This window comes from Vanellus vanellus (assembly GCF_965231255.1).
Source record: "Vanellus vanellus genome assembly, chromosome: 6".
In the NCBI taxonomy this organism is placed as follows: Eukaryota; Metazoa; Chordata; class Aves; order Charadriiformes; family Charadriidae; genus Vanellus; species Vanellus vanellus.
This window is the reverse complement of record NC_138911.1, coordinates 10,791,795-10,812,946: the sequence shown is the minus strand read 5'-3', so window position 1 is coordinate 10,812,946 and position 21,152 is coordinate 10,791,795. Positions and strand designations below refer to the sequence as shown.

The following is a 21,152-nucleotide window of genomic DNA, read 5'->3' as shown; positions in this document are numbered from 1 at the left end:
TGAAGTCACTGACAAGATCTGATACTTTCTTCACTTTGCAGGATTAAACTCATCATATTTTCCAGCTGCGTGTGAATGTGTATATGTATTTGTTTTTCCTTTGTTCCTTAATATTCCCGTGAAATCAGTCCACATATTAAGGAGAACTTTCATATGTTGCCAACACTGTGTGCCTCGATAGCCGTTTCCTGGGTTAAGTGGAGGTGTGTCCGATACTAAGGCCGTTCATGTGGGGTACTGTGTGTGTCTTGGGCTGCTTTTCAAAAGTGTTGTATCATCTGTTAAATTCACACTGAAACTTGCAGGAATCATTTGGGATCAACCCTCCCTGACCCACAACGCCTAGCGACAGACATCTTGTGTCCAAGCTCTTCTTCCACTTTTACGCAGTTTATGCTGTTAGCCCTGACTCGCCGCTGGTAGTCCTTTAGAAGCTTCACTACCTGAGTGAGAAGAGAGAGGAGGCCAGGCGTGTGATGCTACAAGCCAAGGTGCCCTTCCCCTACTTGGAGTATGCAGAAAGCCTGAGAAAGCCGGAGGGGAAGGTTTTTTGCCAGCTGCTAACTGATGTAGTGGAGGGCGCAGAGCAACAAGAAGCCACTTGTGGCTTCCTTAATCTGCACCACCGGGTCCCGCTGTGCAGCTCTGCTTTATGGTTTTGGTGAGGAATCCCTCTTAGCTCACAGCTGCTAAAGTGAAGTTACACTGCCTCCGGATCAGTCCTGGTGATGAGCTGGACTGCCACTAGCTGGCTCGTGTTTTCCAGCAGAGGCAGGAGCCTCCCAGAAATTCTAGTTCACAAATGCAATGTCAGAGATAGAGAACACCTTTCTTGTCTGTGAGACTTCACCCTCTGTTTCTGGTGCTGATTTGCTGTGTGGCCACCAACTCCCATGTACTCACTGCCCTCTCCCTTGGCCTGCTAGAATATCTGAAATCATTTAAAAAAAGGAATAGAAGATTTAAGGATGGCTTGAGGATTTTTTCAAAATTTACCATAAATTTACTGTAGCAAAGCCTCAAGCCATTCTCCGATCTTCTGCTTCTGTTTTCTACATCACTTTTCTAACCCTGATATTACCTGGGAGGAGGGACCTATAATTCAAGTTATTATTATTATATTTTTCAAGAGCATAAACTTTTTTGCTCTGCATGGTATCTAGGAGGGAGTGTAATCTGGACATTCAGATGGCTCCTCAAATTTCTTCTTTTGCTGGTCCGTGCTGGTTTCTCAGGATCATCGGGATACTCGGAGACATTCAGAGTTTCTGCAGTCCCTGTATATTGTTCTTGTGAGTCTGGCTGGGACAAGAGTCCTACTATCAAGGACTTCTCTTGATAGATAGGGGAAGTCTGAAATATGGTGTGTTTTTCCCTGAGTTACCATTTTTTTGGCTATGGAGTAAAGAAGGTTGCAGAACCTCTATCAGGCTGTTTTTGACTAGACTGAATCCTAAAAGTCTAATTGTCCGATTCTGCTGTAAGTAGGTTTTTTGTTGGTTTTTTTTTTTTTTTTTCAGTAGCAAAATAGTTTTCTGACCCTTTTGCGCTGTGAAGCGTATCCCCTACTTGTACTTTTACTCCAGAACAATAACTCGACTCCCCGTCTGCACTTCAAGGCTTACAGGTCTGAGTGTGAATGCCTCCACGCATGTGGTAGGCTGAGTGCGGGAAGCTGGAGTGCTTCAGCGTACACGAACCCCGGGTTCTCCTCCACCTGTGTCTGCAGTGTGGGAAGCGGGACACACCTAGATAGGGACTTCTGGAGTGATCTGCAGATCTTCCTGTGTGAACCTTCGTGTATCTGGAGCGGTAGAGAGTGAAAACCAGGAAGAGCTTGGTCCTTGCAGTATCTGTAGCTGACATAGATGTGTTGTAGCTATACTTCTGGAGAAAGAAATCTCTCCAGGCAATGTCTGACATATAGCACTCTCATTGCATAGGGAAGGCTCAGAGTAGCTTAGGTGTCTTAACTGTGGAAAGTGGACAAAGGTAGCCTGGGGGGAGGCCTTGGAAATTAGGGAGCCATAAAGACCTTTGCTCCTGTTCTATGAGTTGTTTGTGAATTTACTAGCGGGAACAAAATGAGTCTTAAGCCCAGGACTCTTTGCTGATGTAGTCATTCCCACAGTGTGGTGCAATAAATAACCCTTCTTCTACATGGACATGGCTGGTAATCAGTAGCACGCTAGGTACTTCTGGCTTCCTAAAACAGCTGCATGCACTTGTGGGAATCTGAACTTTACATATCCATTTTCTGTCAAATCCGGGAAGTGGCGCCTGTGATGCTGTACCTCACATTAGCAAATTCAGCTCTTGTCCTTGAGGGGTGGCGAGTTCCCTGTGAACTAGTTGGCTTCACTGGGACATGTGGCACTTGGCACCTCCTGCACTCGTGGGTCGGTTGTTGTTTGCAAACAAGGGCGAGCATGAGGCTCTGCGCAAGAGGCCCTCCCAGGGCCCTGGGAAGGGCTCAGCAAGCCCCCGGTCCTCCAGGACAGTCTGCAGAGTCAAAGTCCAAATCTTCTTGTAAAGCAGTAGGAAATAGAGCAGATGAAGTCTCAGCATGGCATTAATCTTTTATATATAAAGGACAGCTTGTAAGTCTCTGGTGCTCTTCTGTACTGAGGTACGGCTTCCAAGAGGGCTGAATGCAGACATCCTGCTCCAGTCATCCCAAAGAGACGAGAGCTGTTTTTGCCAGTGAGGAAGCAAGGCTCAGCTGCAGGCTGGGAGATACAAGGGTCCTTGCTTACTTGGGCCCACTTGTGAATCTACAGCCGCAAGGGCCTCTGCATTGTAGTAGCCTGTTCACTAGTATCTGGGTTTCCCATGGGACCTGTTCCCCCACATACCGTTGCTACCTCCAGGCCAGCCCCCAGAGCTTTCCTACATGATGGCTGTTGAGGGGGTCCTCAAATGGCAGTCATAGGCGGCTGCACACAGCCTGGTGCCTCTCCTGCAGGTCTGCAGACTGTGCCGCCACAGCAAGGATGGGTGCAACGTTTCAATGTGTATAAACCAGCTAACACCACAGCTTCCTGGTGAATGGCCAGTATAGTCCTCAGGTGGACAAACTTTATCAGTTATGGCTTCAAAATCATTTTTCATGGAGGTCTGTAACAATCACTTGTAACTTTTATGACGTTCCAGCTGGATTAATATGAAGTTACATAGGCAGCTAATTTATGGTGGATTTAGGAATGACACCTAAAAATGTGAGGAAGTGCAAAATGCCATCAGATGCTTGTGCTGGGCTTACGTATTGAGTTCTTTGGTGAATAGACATGGATTTAAATACATGCTTACATGTGAGTGTGACTTACTTGAACAAAACTAAATTTCCCTTTTGCTTCCTGAAAAATCTCCATACAAGTGATCACCTGTAAAGCCCCGAATCTTCTGGGACCTGGTTATCTGTCTTGGAGGTGGCCACTGTCACCACAGTGTATAATATTGCCTAGGACATGCCTGCAGCCTGGCCTGTAGTACATGATTTATGTGTAACTGTTTCTATCTGGTTGAAAATTGTTACCTGAGTTAAATTCCTTGATGAAAAGCAGAACAGCTCATAATGTTCACCCTCCATCTGCTGTCATTTATAATTAGACTGTAAACTCCTCAGAGCAAGAACTTGCTGTCCTTCTGTACACCTACAGTGCCAAACGCACTGGGGTCTTGATATTAGTTGAGTTGCCATTAATAATAAATAGCGAGTAAAAGGAGAACGTGTAAATGCATTCAAACATGTAGTGACGCTTTTAAGTATAATTGTTATCACTGCAAATCTCTGCGTGGTTGGCAGCTGGGCTACACTGGAAGCGCAGAGAGTCCCTGTAATTGGAATTTGCACATTTTACTGTAGTCTGTCAGAGCCTGCCTTTGATGAGTAGTGTCTAGAGTACCTATAAAGAAAGACCCAGGGGCAGGGCTACTCAGAAGTAAGACAAGCCAGACGGTTTGCCCTCAGCTCCCTTGCCGAGAGACTTAAGAATGCCCAAGCTCATTACATTCGGATATGGCTCAAAGTTAAGTAACTTTTCAGTAATTAATACGTAAACGCAGGGATACAATTTCAGACCCGGCTCTGCCTTTTTGAATCCCTGTGTAACGCCATGGAGAGGAAGCTCTCTGCTGGATGGGGCAGAGGGCGGAACGAGCACGCAGAGTTCAAGCATGCCCTGTGCCTGCACCCAGGTCTGCATCACTTGTGTACCGCTGCGGAGAGGTCTTACAGGGGAAGGAGCTGAGAGCAGGCTCCCTTAGTTTTCTTTATTATTTTACCTATTAATTTCATTTTGTTGGTCTTCAGTGCTCGCTTGTTCTGTGCTTTGTTTTGATCTGGTTTTCATTATTTATTTGGATTGGTTTGTGTTTTGGATCATATTTGCGCTACTAAGGTTTTCTGGTGCCAGTTTTAACAGCAGCAATACCAACTTTGAGAGCGGGATATTTGGGGCTTGGGACTATATTTATGTAACTCAAGCAATTACTGTTTACAGGGGTTAGCACTGTAAATACTGGAGGTGGATAAATTCCGTAGAATCTGTGGGAGAGTTATTGGTGTGCTGCCGTGACTACCGATGGTGGAACCTAAACTGAGAATTTTTTAACTTTTCTAAATTTGAACCTCTAGCCTTCTGGTAGCTTTTTATTTTTTCCCAGGTAAATTTTTCCCTTCATTTCTGGACATTGTATTCTTGCTCTGAGAATTCTTTAATTTCACATTCCCAGAAAAATTGCGTTTTAGTTTGGATCAGCTGCAAGAAGAGGTGGAAAAGTGTGGAGTGAGAGTAAGAATCATTTGGTAGGCGCAGCTGTGAAACAGAAATAAATCAAGGTGGCAGAAAGGTGAGCTGGAGAGGGGAAAGAAAATTGAAGAGTTTGTTACTGTAAATCCGCCTGGTTAGTAAACCCAACTATCGAATTGCAGCTGCAGTGTCAGAGAATATGAATTACATTCCGTTTTAAAAAGAAAAGTGTATTATTAAAACAGCGTGTAATACAACATCTTTCATGCATAGCAGAAATAAAACCACTTTTGAGCACTGACTACAAATGCATTCATTGTAAAAGAAACATTCTTGTTCATCTAGAATCTCATCCACTTATCTGCTATCATATCTATCTGTGGTGCAGTGACATTGAGCCAGGAAATGCTGTTCAAAAAATAGTTCAAATGTGAAAAATAAACGTCCTTGGCTCTAAGTCATAATGTGTCTCTACCAAGAGCCAAGCTTACTTCTATTGTAATGTTCATCAGCATTTTTTTTATACTTTCAAATAAAATTAAAAAAAATGTCATTTGAGGAAATCAACTGCTAGTCGGAGGAAGAAAGCCAAAATACTTTCTTTTCTCTGGGTCATTTCCTGGCTCATTCCCTTTCTGGGTCATTCTTTTTTGCCTCGGTCACTCTCCTTCATATTCATTTAATAATAATAATAACAAAAATACTCAAATGAAAGACACTTGCCTAGGATTTCCAAGGCTTTTGCTGGCAGTAAGGAGATAAAGGCCTGCTTGGTTTTGAAGGCATTGGATCACAGCCAGAATGAGCTTGTCAGCAAAGAGGATATGGCAAATGGTAAAGCATCAGAAGGTTTAAAGGATCATATAGCAAGTCAGTGGCTAAGTAGGAGAAGACTCAAGAGTGCTCTAATCCTTTTCTTGAAGTGTTAGATTCAGTAGAAACACCACTAGACAGATCAGGATTGACAGATCTCCCAGAGACTTGCTGTTTTGACATTTGCTTACTGTGCAAGTCCAGAAATTATTCTAGCTTAAAGAGAGGTCTACCCTTCAAGGACTGGAAAGCCTGCAACATTGAATTTAAAAAGAACAAAGTGCAGAGTTCTAATGGTGTTTGTGGGGGTGAATTGAATTGTGAAATTTGAAGTCTCAGCTATCAACATGAAACCACCCTTAGCCTCTAATTTGAAACATATTGGAGAAGCCATGCTACAAGTGTTGAGTTTTCCCTACAACAAAAGCATTCATTGAGTTAAAGGAACTTTTGTATACAGACAACATTATGAAAAACAGAGGTAATTTTGAAGAGCAAATGTGATTTAATGTAATTTAAAAATATAAATAGTTGAGTCTATTTGTCTTTTTCTGAGTTTGACAAACATTTTGGTATAGACCTGTGTGCATTCATGAACATTAACTGTTCTTCATAAACAGATTTTGACACTGTCTAACTGTCAGATACTAAATGCTTGTGTTGGAAGCATTGTGTTTATACTAGACAGTGCAACTATCAGCTGGTTTTAGTGAGGTGTTCTTGACCACTGTAGGGAGAGACACTTTTCTTTTGTCATTGAACACATTACTGGAATTTTATTGCATACTCTTCTTCCCCTGGGGAATCTGTAGAATTTAATATAACTTTTCGTATTACTACAAAACTGTCTCCTGAACACCCCAATTAGGATGGTTAAACTACATCAAAAACAGTGAGGACCCACCGTCTATCTCCTTCAGAGACCTTGCAGTCTCAATAACAGCATTATTTTAGGAAGGTATTTCTACCCGTGTTGGCCAGAGAACCACGCTAGACACTGCAGTTGTTGTGTCTTTTCAGGAGCAGCACGCACAATGTGTGGCCAACACAACCGCTTCGCGTCTTCTTGAACCCGATCAGAGTCTAATGGAGAAAACATACAGTAAAATTAGTTACAGTAGGCTGTTTATATCACCCTGGTGACAGCACTGGTCCTCCAGCTTAGATGTGCCTGTGGATCCTCTGTGAGCAACACCTTGGCTGGATGTTTCTCTCATTGCTTTGTTCTGCAAAGCTTTCTGTTTGAGCACAATCATTTCACGCCCCGCTCTTCCACATGTGGCAGGGGCAGACGATAGTCCTGGTCACGAGCGAGCAGACAGCAGTGAAAATCCCCAGCACAGACCTCCGTGCAGGGCGGGATGAGTCTCCTGCTGCCTTTCCAAGAAACAGCTTCAGCTGCAGTGCGGCAGAAGGATGACTGAGGTGGGGGAAAATGGCAGGGGTCTGCTGAGGTTAGGTAGGCATGGACCTGCTCCCACATACCCACCCCGCTCAGGGAGATCCTGGCATTATGGTCCCTGCCTCGTCAGAAGGCATGCATGCCTTTATCAGGGCGGCTCCTGAGAGCCACTTGGGCCTACTGAAGGGGCTGGAAATAAGAAGTGAGGTCTTGGGCAGGACAGCTGTTCTTCAGGCAGAGTGAGAGGCGGGCGATGATTGCCCGTGGAACTGTGAACGGTGAGTGGAGGGGAGGAAGGGGTGCTGTGGCAGAAATGACAGTGTGCTGGGAAATTGGTATTTCTGTTAAATTCAAGATTTTTAAAGTCCACTAGAATTATGATTAGTTCCTAGGCTTGCACTCATTGTTTGGGTTTTTATATATGTTTTGTTTTCTGCTGCCTGGACTGCACCATCTCTTCTTTAACTCTGCCGGCGTACAGTGAATTCACAATCGTAATGAGTGCCAGCAAAGTTATTTTTGTGGAAAATTGACACCTCCTGAAGCAGGATTAAACTACAGTGAACAAGGAGTTGAAATAGACTGGAAACAGAAGTCAGAGCTTAAGACAAAAATTGCTTCCTCAACAGGCAATAACTACAAGAAAACTGCAGAATAAGTACATGACTATTATATTGAGTTTTGAAAATGCTATAGCTAGTCATTGTAGGTTTTACTATGTTTAGCAATTAAAGATTGCCACAGTTTGGGATTGTTTCAGTATCTCAGCAGGGAGAGTGTTTTCTACTCCCTTGTAGAAGATGTAAGTCCAGCGTAAAAGCACCCTTACTTCTCAGGAGAATCTCATTTGAGATGTCAGAAATAAATTTTCCATTACGGACAAAATGCAAGCTATACCTCTGTCATTATCTAGATGAGACAGTCATACTGACAAAGTAAAGCCAATGCCAGTGCATTCACTGCATATCCTGTGGAAGGATAAGTGTTGGAGGCAAGTGTGAGATGGAAGGAAGAAGTTGGAGTGTTCAAGCACTGTATTAGTAATGCTCATTTCCGTACATAGGAGGCTTCCTTTGTACTACATAGATAAACAACTCAGACTTAAAATTTAATTTGGCAGGTAATTTGCCCATAACACTACTGCTAGCAGTTGGAAAACAAAATGAGTTTAAAAATATTTTTATTTGACAGCTTGCAAACAAAATTGTTGCTTTGATTTTTCTCTATACACAAAAACACAAGGTGGGGTTTCCAGTGTTGGCTTGTGATGAAGACAAGCCACTGGGCATGTTGTGACTAGTCGACATGGACCCCAAGTCCTATCTGATCTCACATGCTGCTTTCTGAAATCTCTTTCTGTTTAGAGTCAGTGAGAACAAGGCCAGAAACCTGGGATTAAATCCCAGCCCTGCTGAGGGCCATGGTGCTGTGATTTCACCCCCCCTTTTTTTTTGGTTTTGCGATTCTGTGTCCTATCAGCAGAAAACCACAGCCTTTCCCAAAGTGAGCCTCCCAGTATTATCACTCCTCTGTTTCCAGGCTCCTCCAGGGCTGATAGGCAGGGCCTTTTTCCAGCGAAAACAATTGCTAATCGAGATGTGAGGAGCTTCATTAAACTTGGAGTGATTATTCATATGTATAAAATGGCTCTGTGTTGGCAGAATCGGCGCCTGGGGCGGTAGCTCAAGTAGTAACACCAAAGCAGAATAAAACTGTTTTCTCTTGGTTTTGCCTGGTACCAAACTGGCGCATTCACGTGAGCACGAGGCGTTCACAACCTCCTGTAGCAGCTTTAGAGTGGCAGAGCTTATAGATGGTGTTTGGCAGAGTTTCCTAATTTGTAATGTGAATTTTAGCTAAAATGTAGCTCTTTCAATGACTGTTTGAGAACGTACCTCTGTGTGTGTGTGTGTGTGTGTGTGTGTTTGCACTTACGCAAAGGTGTGTTTGTATAACATCTGCAAAGCAGAGAACAGTGGGATTGAAGGATAAAAAGGGGCCAACACTGGATTCCAGAGGTGGCCTTGGCCAATTGGATGTTGCAGTTGTTAGTCCAAAACTTGCCTTTCTCCTGCTTCGTAAAAGAAGGGTCCTTCTTCAGCTTGGTATAGGGAAAGGGTTAATCTTGTGGATATTTCTTGTTTAAACAAACACACCTGAGTAAATGAATGGACCTTTTACTTTACTGTGCCTTTTTTATACCTTTTTAACAGAATACTTAAATCATTATATAAAATATTTTTTATATAGACGAAAGTTTTATGTTACATATGAACCAGTCAGATGTTGGACCACCCTTCAAATAGCATTGGTTTTCCCTTTCCTGACTGAACTTACATAAAGTTGTTCAAGCAGGTGGTTTTCTGTCCCTTTTCCCACCTCACTCAGAGCTGTTAGTGTGAACACTCGTGTTTTTGCAGCCATTGTGGAAAACCACCTTTCATCCTGAAAACAAGTTTAAAAAAAAAAAAAAAGTAGAAAACCAGTTAGTGATATGCCAGGAATAAAATAAGAGAGCTATGAACCTGAAGGATTGGATCTGGTTTTGCAAATGTCTGAATGACATGGCAACTCCAATAAAATTGGGGAAGCTTAGGGAATCAGGTGAATGAATGGTTTCAGGGCTACATCTAGACAGAATGACTTGCTGCCAGGTGTGTCATATATGTGAGCAATGAATTATATGTGGTCCCAGCAGGAAGCTAGTAACACACCAGAGATCAAGGACGTACCCAATTCTAATATTTGTAATACTTGGTATGTGGTATTAATAGTTCCAGTTTGGCTTTTGGGTAAAAACATAAGTAGTCATGCTCAGGGATGCTGTGGGAAGACAGTTACGACAAACTACAAAGAGATTCTGTTTGCATATATGAAAAACATTGACTGTGTTTTCATCGTTCACATAATCCCAGGTAGACGGGACTGAAACAGTGGCAAACCCACTGTTAGATGCACAAGATGGCTTGCTCTGAAGGCATTTAGGGTTGCTGTGTCTGCATGCAGGTCCAGATGCCAAAGTTACATGTATGGAAGGGTAGGGAGAGATAAATCATGGAATGGTTTAGGTTGGAAGGGAGCTTAAAGACCATCTAGTTCCAACCCCCCTGCCATGGACAGGGACACCTTCCACTAGACCAGGTTGCTCAAAGCCCCATCCAGCCTGACCTTGAACACTTGCAGGGATGGGGCATCCCCAACTTCCCTGGGCAAACTGTTCCAGTGCCTCACCACCCTCATAGTGACAAATTTCTTCCTGATATGTAATCTAAATCTACCCTCTTCCAGTTGGAAGCCATTACCCTTTGTCCTATCACTACATGCCCTTGTAAAAAGTCCCTCTCCAACTTTTTTTAGGCCCCCTACTGAAAGCCTGTAAGGTCTCCCTGGAGTCTTCTCTTCTCCAGGCTGAACAACCCCAACTCTTTCAGCCTGTCTTCATAGGATAGGTGCTCTAGCTCTAGCCCTCTGGTCATCTTCATGGCACTCCTCTGGACCTGCTCCAACAGGTCTATGTCCTTCTTGAGCTGAGGACTCCAGAGCTGGATGCAGTATTCAAGGTGGGGTCTCCTGGGAGAGGGGCAGAATCACCACCCTTGATCTGCTGGCCACGCTGCTTTTGATGCAGCCCAGGATACAGCTGGCTTTCTGGGCTGCGAGCGCAGAACACCACTGGAGCTGAAGGACTGCCAGTGTCTGTATTCTTTGGGCTTTTATGCTGTAATTCATAATTTGTGGAGTCACTGGGAAGGCACAGAGCCTCTCTGCAGACTGAACCCCCGCCTCAGCCCCCATTGGGTGACTGAACTTAAAGCATTCAAGGAATAGACAGTTGTTAGACATAAGCAAGAACTGCATCTTTTTTTCTGTCTCTTTTTTCAGCCTTGTATGTTAAAAAAAAAAAAAAAAAAAAAAGGCAGCCCATTGTCCTGATAGCTACGTGGACTAGTTTTTGTTTTCTGTTTCCATGTGTTGGCAGTGGAATGAATTATAGTGAACTGCCAAACTGCTCTGTAAACTTGCCCCAAGTGAAGCAGTGGCCGCAGACCTTGCCCTGAGGGACTATATTGTGGCTTCTACTTACAGGTCTTGGGGCTGGAGTGTTTGGTGCAGCCATTTCACCTGCCCTAGGACCAGAGCCTCCCCAGGTGTGGGCAGACCCTCCTCGGTCACAGAGCATTCTTCTAAAAGCTGAATAATCGGCAAATGGGTGCAATATTAATAATCCCCACTTCACGATATAGCAGCTCTGGCCATAGAAAAGTCACAGCTGGAATACAGCTGGGGTAAGTGCGCCATCGCATTATGCTGGTAGTCAATGTTGCTGTTCACAAGCCATCCCTGTTGGGCGACGGTAGGCGCAGGATCGGCTCCCGCTGTGGAGCACAGCAGCTGGGCTGTTGCACAGTCGCCTCCTGCAGTTGCAGGAAGAATGGGTTCTCCTTCTGAGAGCTGGTAAGTATTTTATCCTTTCCTTTGCTTCATGTTGGTAATTAGCAAAAGCAAGTCAGACATGACGCTCGCTATTCTTCATTCCACTGACTGCCAAGTCATATTTAGAATAATCTTTGTTGGTTACCACCACAATGCAGTATTTGAGCTGGGTTAAATCCCAGGAACACCCTTATAATTGAAACCAGCTGGGCGTAAATGAGAGCTAGCACCTAGGATGAATGTGGCTGCTTCAGTATCACATGAGGAAGGAATTGTTTCTCAAACAGCTGTGACCGTAATGAGATGGGGATTCACAACTGGCATGTTAAGATTCACCTGCCTGGTGATAACTTGGTACTCAGTGCAGACCATGGACCAGGAGTAGTGTGTGGCCCCTTACAAAGCACTTTGCCCGCTGGATTGCTGAGCACTCGCTGGATGTTGTGGATGGTTTGTAGCTGCAGCTGCTCGCAGAAGGCGTCCTGGTGAGCCAGCACAAAGCCGATGGAGCCCGCAAGTGTGGTGGAGTCACAGTCAGAATCCAGTTGTTTCCCCACTGAGAAGATGAACCATTTTATTAATCGTATGAAATTAAAACTAATGGAAAAGAAAATTGGGTTGGAGTCAATGACGCAGCATCCTTACAACAATAATTATATATCAACAAAAGCAGCGTTTGGGAAAAAAAAAAAAAATTAGGCCCTCAGTGGTTCGAAATACTCTTTTCAGTTGCATAAAGACTGCAGAGAGACGAAAGCTGTTTGCAAAGCAAAGAATTCCCATATATTAACATCAGCCCACTCTTTGCTGAGTAATCTGTTTCCATAAGCAAAAACCGAGCAATACGAGGAGAATGCATGGTTTCTTTTTAGAAATAGTTCATATAATCCTAATTTCACTTTTAGGCCTATAGGCTGCCTACTGTTGCAGATCTAAGTAATTCTTTGTTCAGTAAGTTCCCTCACAGTGTGTGAAAATTCACATGTAAATCTTCTCAGATGAGCAAGGTACGGTTATATTTGAAGGAAACTATCACTTTACTGATGTTAAGTTACGTGGTTTTGGTATTTTACACACTGGTATGACACTGTCTGTCTTCCTGCTACTTTTATGCATACCCTGAGCACGGTAGTTGAGGGGAAGAAAGTAATGTGAGAATTCAGTCACTGCCTAATGCACTTGCTTCAGAAAAATATACCATGCAGCTTTTCACAGGCGCTCTGTAGCTGTAGATTAACTGATCGTGTTATTCCTCCACGGATCCCAAAGACAAATCTGAAGTAGGTAGCTTGCAGTTAGGAAACAGGTTGAATCCCAAGGGAGAAATGGTAACTTTAATCCCGGGAGAACAGAACTAGTTTATATGAATGATAGGAAATACATAGAAGCATCATTACATGCAACTATTTGATGACCAAAAAAGCACAGCATCAGAATTTTTCCCTGAAGTGTTCGTGCAGTCAGAGAAAACTCTTTTTATTTCATTTCAATGGCAAAAGTGAATGGCTGAATTAGTCTGGCTGAGTTTTAAAGGAATACTTTATCCTAGAAATGGGCTGCTTCTCTCTCCTGGTGCTCTTTCCTCTTAGAGGGAATAATTGCTGATAAGTAGACCTTGTAACAAAAATACAATATAAAGTCATTTTAAGCTAATGATTTTGCCATTGGATGCTCTGTAAATGATTTAAATTTTTATTCTTCATACTGTGTTATAACCTTTCCTCATAAAACTAAATTATATATAAAATGGCTTGGAGATATATGTAGTGTTTTCCTGAAAGTAATGCCATTTGAACGCCTGAAAGAATCAGAAAAATCCATACATGCTTACACATTACAGCTACAGAATCCAGAGTATGAATTTGTTTTTAAATAGTAAAAAGTATTTTTTTTTAAAGGCTTGAGCATATTGCTTGATTTGTGTAAACACCACAAAGATACTTTTACTGGCAAAGTAGAAACTTTAGCTTGGTTTTAATTGGAAAAAATACAGTTTAACAAAAGCTCCACTTTTAATATTTAGCAATGCCATATGCTACTTTAGATTGGGAGAAGGCTCCTACCTGGCATTTTTTCTAGGAGTGCTCTGTTAGGGAGAGTCATGAGCAGTTTTCTGTATGCTCTTGGAGTTGCCATGACTCTCCTGCTGATTTCCTCCTTCAGGAGTAAATCGACCCGTCGTGGAGACCTGCAGAAGAACTCTGTACTGATAGCAATAGCAGCACTGGTCTTATTGTATCTGGGAGTTAAACCAACTTTCTGTTAGGGAAAACATAAAATCCTAGTAAAAATTCAAGCTTTCCACCAATTCCATATTTACTTTAAACAGTGCAGAAAGAGCTTGAGAAATATGGATGTGATAAGGGGTGTCGGGCAGTTGGACAGATATCTGGAAGAAGGACGGGATGGCTGGGGGTGAGGCAGTCTCATCTCCCAAAACTCCCACAGAGAGCACCAGCGGGAGAACGAGCCCTCTTCTCCCCAGCCTAGTGGTTTGCTCTCCCTCCCACCCTGCTTGTCTTGCGCTACTTCACAGGTGGCGTTTGCCGGTGATGTTCACGCAGCAGAGTGCCCAGCAGCTGTGTGAGGAAACCACACCGAGGGAAAGAGCACGTAGCTCCACTGGCATCGGTGGTAGGAAGCCTGTTTTCCCCTGGATTTCTACTCTGCAGCTGACAAATCTGTCTGGTCACTAGGGCATCTGTGAAGTCTCTTGGGCATCTGGGTTCCCCCATGCCTAGTCAAGGATGTGCTCCCACTGCAGGTTTCCCCCTGTAGGGGTGTTTTACGTTGTGTCTTGGCTGCTGAGTCTCATGGCATCATCTAGTTCGTTCCTCTACTGCAGGCAGGGCTAAGCATAGCTGCATCATTCCTGAGAAACGTTTGTGCCACCTGTTCTCAACAACACCTCTCCCCTCAGCAGCTCCCCAGTACCCCAGACTGATTGCTTCTGGTGTGTGACTGTTGGTAGGGTCAGAACCGTCTTCCGAATGCCCAACCTATGTTTTTCTTGCTTAAGTTCTTTCCTTCTTGTCTTGTCCTTGGTAGAAATGGCCAAGAGCTGCTTCTCTGCTTTGCTACTACCTTTTCCTTATTTGAAAGTGGTTATCTTCGCACATCAGTCTTCTCTAAATTTAAACAAACCTAATTCCTTTCCTAGTAGGTCATGTTTTCTAGATCTGATAACTTTCTTCCTCTGGATTCCCTCCAGCAGTTCTTTTCTGAAGCCTTAGCGCTCCAGCTGTGGATTTGCACCGCTGAACAAAGCAGAAGGACAATCCCGTGGGCCTGTAACTCTTCAAGCCTTGAGAGAAAATTTGCCATCTGCAAATTTAGAATTAGTTGGGTTTTACTCATCTGCTCGTTATAGTCTTGATGTTTATACAAAGCTTGTTGGATTCCTGGTCCCATTGTTTTTATATAACTGAAGCTAAGATGAAGTTGTTCACAAACTGAAAATAAAATGTATTCTTAAAAGTGTAATTTACCCCTTCAACACTCAAAATCTTTACCTCAAGAATTAAGATTTTTCTGAAAGACCTGCTTTAGAATATTGGGCTGGTTGTAAGAATTATTTGGTAGTTTCCTGCAGCCGTTCATAGCTAGAAGATCAGTGTGGGTAACAACACTGGTGCTTTTTCAACTGCAAATTCTTGCAGCTGCCATCGCAGATTATCTCAAAAATATCAGTACCCTTCAAGCAGACACAATTTAGAAGACTGGGGAGACAATCATTTTTTCTCAGACATCTCTCAGAATAGAGGCATGTTTTTAGTCTTCCTCGTGTTCCTGCCCCAATACCTGCAGAATACTAATCCCCTTCGTGTGGTTATGTATATATACTAGTGATGCCTCAGTGAAGGCACCATTTGGCACCTGTACGCTGACATTCAAGAAAGTAAGGTAGCTGGACAAACACAGAAAGTGGTTTAACTTTTGCAGGATGTTGTAAAATAAGATTCAGCTCTGATGATGACTCTTGAAAGACAGTGTTTTCATGTTCGTTCATCGTGCAAGTATTGAAGGATATGAAACATATCAGGGCCTTAAATCTGTGCTTGCCATACACTCCCATGAAGAGCTATTGATCTCAGTTGTTGGTCTGTGAGCAGCAACTTTCTGGGCAAGTCCAGGTTTGCATTGCTCATAAAGTGAAGGCATAAGAGAATGTTTTATGCAAGCAAAGAAGTCATTGCCTTGATAAGATGTTGCAGACTATCATTTGGTTTTAGTTAAATTCGTTGGTTTGATCAGCTCTGACAATAGCTATCCTTGTTTCCCTGAGTTTGTAAAATAACTTTTCGAGTTACTCTACCTAGTGAACATAATGAAAATAAGTCATATGCTGTGCCTCATGAAGCTGTATTGAATGAATTGCCTATAAAACATATTTATAAAATCCAGTATTGTCCCTAATAGTTTCGCCATTGTTTAATGTAACACTGTGGTGTTTGAGGGGGGCACATACCTCTGTCATGCATAGAAAAAGTGTCTTAATAACTACAGGAGAAAACCAGATATACTTAGAATTGACATAACTGGAGAGCATAGAAAGCAACTGCAAGAAAGATGTATTCAAGTTTGCAACTAAAAGAGCTTTATGCCCAGGGGAAGCTGTCTTGAAATATGTAAGAGAGAGAGAGATTGGTGTTAAAAGGGAAACTGTACAGAGCCCTCCTAAACTGCAGCAGTGTGCTTAAAGCAATCTTAGAAAGTACAAAAAGGTTAGCCAAAAAACAAAAACAGATTTGGGTTGGTTTTTTTTTTTTTTTGGTTGGTTTTCTGAGTAGTGTGGAGGTGTTTTAATTTTGTTAACAGAAAGTACAAACATGAAATTAGTTTTCTAAAAGTTAACACGATAAAAAGCAAATACAGAACTCTTCAACTTGATCTGTCATGTGTGCAAGCTCTGCTTTTGGGGAGGGGGCTGGGCTGGGGTCAATTGCCTCCAGGAGATTAACTCTTCCTCCACTGAAAGTTGGTGTTGTAAGGTTTGGAGTTTGCTAATACAAAGGCAGCTTGCTTTTCTTTTCTCTTTATTTTTATTGTTAATTTTTTACAAATTTAAATTGGACTGTAAATCCACATTTTTCACGAGATAGCTCATTAGAAATATGCAACAAAGCTCATCTATTGACAGCTTCTATTATTTTTGATAATCATGTTGAACTCCAGCATAACAGGTCTGAAATTTTTATCGCAGGTGGGTCCTTAGAATTCAAGCTAAGAAGGAGGTGGAATTGCCTTTTGATACGTAGAGCTGAGCTGGAAGTGATTAACTGAGTAGCTCATTATTTTCCTGAAATAAGAGGGAGCCATTTAGTGGTTGTAATACAAGGTTTTTTGCTCCTTGTTCCTCTAGCTTGATCTGCAGCATCAGCATTTGCCAAAATGGAAATCACTAAAAGAAACCTTTAGTATGACAGGGGTTTTTTTCCAGCAGGTTATCCCCTGCCCCTATTGTACAGATGTTCTGGAAGAAACACTTGGTCGTCTTATGTTTTAGAGGCTGGAATAGTAGCTACTCATGCCTTAAGATGATATCCAAGTAGGTAAAAAGGAAAGGGAAGGGAGATAGCACATTAGTGAAAACTCACCAGTAAACACAATGCAAGATCTAACATGAATATCAAGTAACATTAATTACTTTAGAGCCTCTCTGTTTTCCTTGTGTGCGTTTTAATTATTATTTCAGCATAATGTAATAACAAGGGCTGGTTTATAGGACGATAATAAAACTTGAGGCTATGACTGTGGCAGATTTTGTAAGCAGAGGGTGGTTGGGCTGAACAGAAGATGCCCGTGGCTGGGTTGTGTGTTGCACGCTGTTGTGCCTGGGATCCGGGAGGGGAAGGATTTCCTCCCTGAGTCACCTTTGAAGAACTGACCCGGTAAACAGTCCCACTCCATGCTGTCTTCTGGTGAAATGCTAAACTGTGGTCTCAATCATGTGAGGCCGATAAACTCTCCAGTAGCCACTTTTCCCTGCACTGTGGCAGTAAAACTGAACCCCCCCTAATTATCCCAGTCAACATTCAATTACCTCTCATTTACCTAAAATTCCCCCTGTATTTGAAGGCTCAAGTGGACATGATTGGTTTTGTCTTTTTTTTTTTTTTTTTCCCCAGTATTGCTGTGTTTATGTTTTGGCTAAATCTTGCATTGGCAGTTCAAATCTTGCAAGGGTTGGATCAGCCCTTCTGCCTTCTGAGAGTTAGGAAGGATGGTGTTTCACTATTTTACAAAGGTTTACATCTCCCTTTCTGTGATGAGACTTTAAAAATTTTGTATGTTTTTGGATTTCCCAGACAGTAAGTGGTGTATTTGGCCAGACTTCCCACCCACTTATCATTGGTGTGTGGTTCCCTGTGAATCCATCTGCTCCCTCGTTATCAGTCGTTAAAAGGCGTTTGAGACACTGATTAGCCTTGAGATTACTGGTGGGTAGGCACAAGCATTTTCATAAACTGTGCTGAAATGTGAAGTTAATAAATGCCTCTTTGTAGAAACAGACATGTAAGTAAGGAAAATAAAGTTTTTGGGAATCCATTTCCCATGTACTGATCCCTCTGAGCTCCTGTTAGAGCCTGGAGAAGTGGAACTACCCCATACTTTGGACATCAGACCAGTAACATTGGTTAGCGAGACTGAGCGACTACTCCCTGTTTCCCCAGTTTCAGCTCTGTTTTTTCGCAAGGCACTGTAGCCTCCGAGGGACCGGACTATCAGGTTTTGGTTATCTCTAGTGATTGGTTGATTGGTTAGTTGAGGTGAGGGCTGCTGTAAATATTTCTTCTTTCAGGGAGTTCTCCAGCCCAAAGGAGTTTCGTCAGAGCCGTCACGGGCTGTGATGTATAGCCTCCCCTTCTTTCTCCGTGGGGTGAATGCCGTTCTGCCACTTTTCACCTGTTATTTTATGATGTGCCGAGACCCCACTGAGGGGTGTATCAGCGTAAGGACGGAGGTGTGCGGAAGGGGAAGCCCCTCTCTTCTGTGTGCGGGAAGGGCCGGCTTTCATCTCCCCCACCAAAATAAAAATGTTATAGTTTAGGGTTTTTTGAGTGTTTAGCCAACTAGCTGGATTTTTAAGTGCGTGTGCAGCTCATGCATGCATGTTGGAACACTCCCATCCACTTAGATCAGTTAGAGTCACCAAACTTCTTCATTTTTCAAAATAAAACTGCATTATGCCTAGACATGTTGAGCCAAATCTGTTCCTGGTGTTATTTCAGACTTCCCAAAGAATTACACCAGAGATGAATTTGGTCTGGTGTAGCAGCTTTTTTGCCTGGAGCAAGTCTTTATAGCAGAGTTGTATTTCTCTCAAAAATATAAAAGGAACACTGACAGATCTGCAGCTCTGGTGGTGTGAGCAGGTGCAGCTCTATTAAATTATTTCTTATTAAATTGATTCAGCAACTTGAAGCTTGTAATTTTTGTTCTGCTATGGTTCTGTGACAGAGACTTTTTAAAACAGTCAAAGTATATATCTCTTATTGTAATTCCTTTCTCTGGTATTAATTGTTTTAAAGAATTCTATTTGTATGTAGCTCAGATTCTGTTTGTATTATTTATTTGGGTAAAATCTGAGAATCACAGCCTTTTCCAGTTAATCACATTGAGCTGTGTCATCGCTAGTGTAATTCCATTTACTCCACTGACATCCGGATGAAAGTGAACAATAGTTTTTGGCTTTTGTTTTTAGGTTTAAGTGGTTTTAGGCTCTGGTGGTCTCTGTGGCATAAATTGGTGTGCCTCCCTCCCAGCCAGTGGAAGTATGCTGATTACCCCCACCCGAGGCTCGGGCTCGTTATTTTAAGGGTGCCGGTCTTCAGCCAGATGAAATGTCATGCGCTGCAGAGTTTTCCCCAGTATTAAGACCCACTCTGACTATCTCTGAAAAATAACCTGATGCTCTATGCCTTCATGTAATTGCACACAGAAAATGTGGTCAAGAGTTCCCCTTCTGTCAACCTTATCGTTCCACCTCTGCTGATTTGAGGTAGAACGGTTATTAATTTTTTACTTTCCCTGGGTGCTTCCCATGCTGGTGTTATTGCCCTTACTGCTCAGCTGCTGTTAGTATCAGAAGTAGACAGAAACGTTTGCCTGAAGTTCCATGTCTTTAATGCCTTTTGGGGTTGTTTGTTTGTTTGTTTTGTAGGTTTATTTCCTTTAAGACTCCAGGCTTAGGCTTGGAGACCCCAGCCATCACCATTGAGCCCAGCAGCTGGAGCGGCAGCGAGAGTCCTGCCGAAGATATTGAAAGAATGAGTGATTCTGCAGATAAACCTATTGACAATGATGCAGAAGGTGTCTGGAGCCCTGACATTGAACAGAGCTTTCAGGAGGCCCTAGCTATCTATCCACCATGTGGGAGGAGGAAAATCATCTTATCAGATGAAGGCAAAATGTATGGTAAGTGGTACACATTTAGCCTTTGGAAATAATTGTCCCAGTGGAACTGTAAAGCCCAGCTTGTTTTTACACAAAATCCCTGGATCTGATTTTGGTACTTATGGAGTAAATCTTGAAGAAATCTGTGAAGCTGAGGGAGCTCAGCTGGGCTGATGCGTTGCCCAGGACAGTCCGAACCAGTCCCTCCCCCGCTGGCACTGGGAAGCAATATTGATGCGGAATTGTGTCTTTAATGAGTGCTATGCTGTGGCTGAATGGGAATGTTTAAAAGAAGCTTTTAAATGTGTTGCTCCTTGAGCACAAAAAAGTAAGCATTTTTCTTTATTTTTCAATAAATGGTGCAGAAACGGGAACTACAGCCTGTGTGATCACGTGGCAGAATATGCAGCATTAAATTGCGAAGCGATAAAGTTCTTGTCGCGTTGAACGAGGCGAGTTAGGGGTGCTTTTGTGCCTTTTGTTTTCTTTTTTTTTTTTTAAATCTTTTTTTTTTTTTTCCTTTTTTTTTTTTTTTCCTCTTTCCCCTTCCCTCCGTGCAAACTGCTATAAATCAGATGACGTGCTGACAGCATTCCATAAATACACACTCCGCCGAGGGATACTGACATCTGCATGTACTGTGCGGGGCTCCTTCGCCTTCCTCCCGCTCCCCCAAGCGCTCGCTCGCTCTCTCTCCCCCCACTTCGCTTTTTCTTTCCCATTTTGCAAACTCGGTTCGGGCGGCGGAGCCCTCACTCCAGCTCCTCGTAGGGCGGGCGGGCGGGCGGGCGGTCGCTGTGCCTCGGGGCGCGGGGGGTGACACGACGACACACTTAGAGGCGACCTTGCCCCTACCTGGCGGGGCTGCCCGGAGGCGGGGGGGGAGCGGGCGGCCCGGGTGCGCAGCCCCGAGCAGATGGTGCTGCAGCTGCCACCAGCTGTGCCCCCCCCCCCCCCGGGCCCCCCCGCCTGAGGTCATGGAAACAGGGACACTGCTGCTGCTTGGGGGGGGGAGCGGGGGGATGTCAGGGCGGGCAGGACCAGGTCCCCCCATGTGTGCCGTGTCCCTCCCTCCCCCCGCGGCGTCCCTTCGCAGCTGCCATGTGACCCTGGTGGCCACACGAAACTGTCTGGAAAAAGAGAGTTGTGATGAAGCATCTCAGCTGCCCTTGGGAGAAAGTTGCCGGCCCCGGGTTCCAGCCTGGGCCTTTGCTTTTTTTATGCCCCCTGCTCTCTTCAACGCCCCCCCCCCCCTTTTTCTTCCTACACAGGGGAATATAATTTCTCCCATCCGCTCCTTCTTGCCTGCCCCTGCCTAGTTTGATTGCATTTGGGTGGTGTTATTTTCCTTTGGA

General features: G+C 43.6%; 1 protein-coding gene across 1 annotated transcript in view; it reads left to right on the top strand.

Annotated features, from left to right (window-relative positions):
* Positions 1–21,152, top strand: part of LOC309673311 (transcriptional enhancer factor TEF-1-like) — a gene marked incomplete at its 3' end in the record, with an annotated part of 122,677 nt that overhangs the window by 36,640 nt on the left and 64,885 nt on the right. Inside the window, exon 2 of the mRNA XM_082485052.1 lies at positions 19,565–19,818. Coding sequence (XP_082341178.1) covers positions 19,671–19,818 — 148 coding nt within the window. The 5' untranslated portion in view covers positions 19,565–19,670. The remainder of the gene's footprint in view (positions 1–19,564; positions 19,819–21,152) is intronic.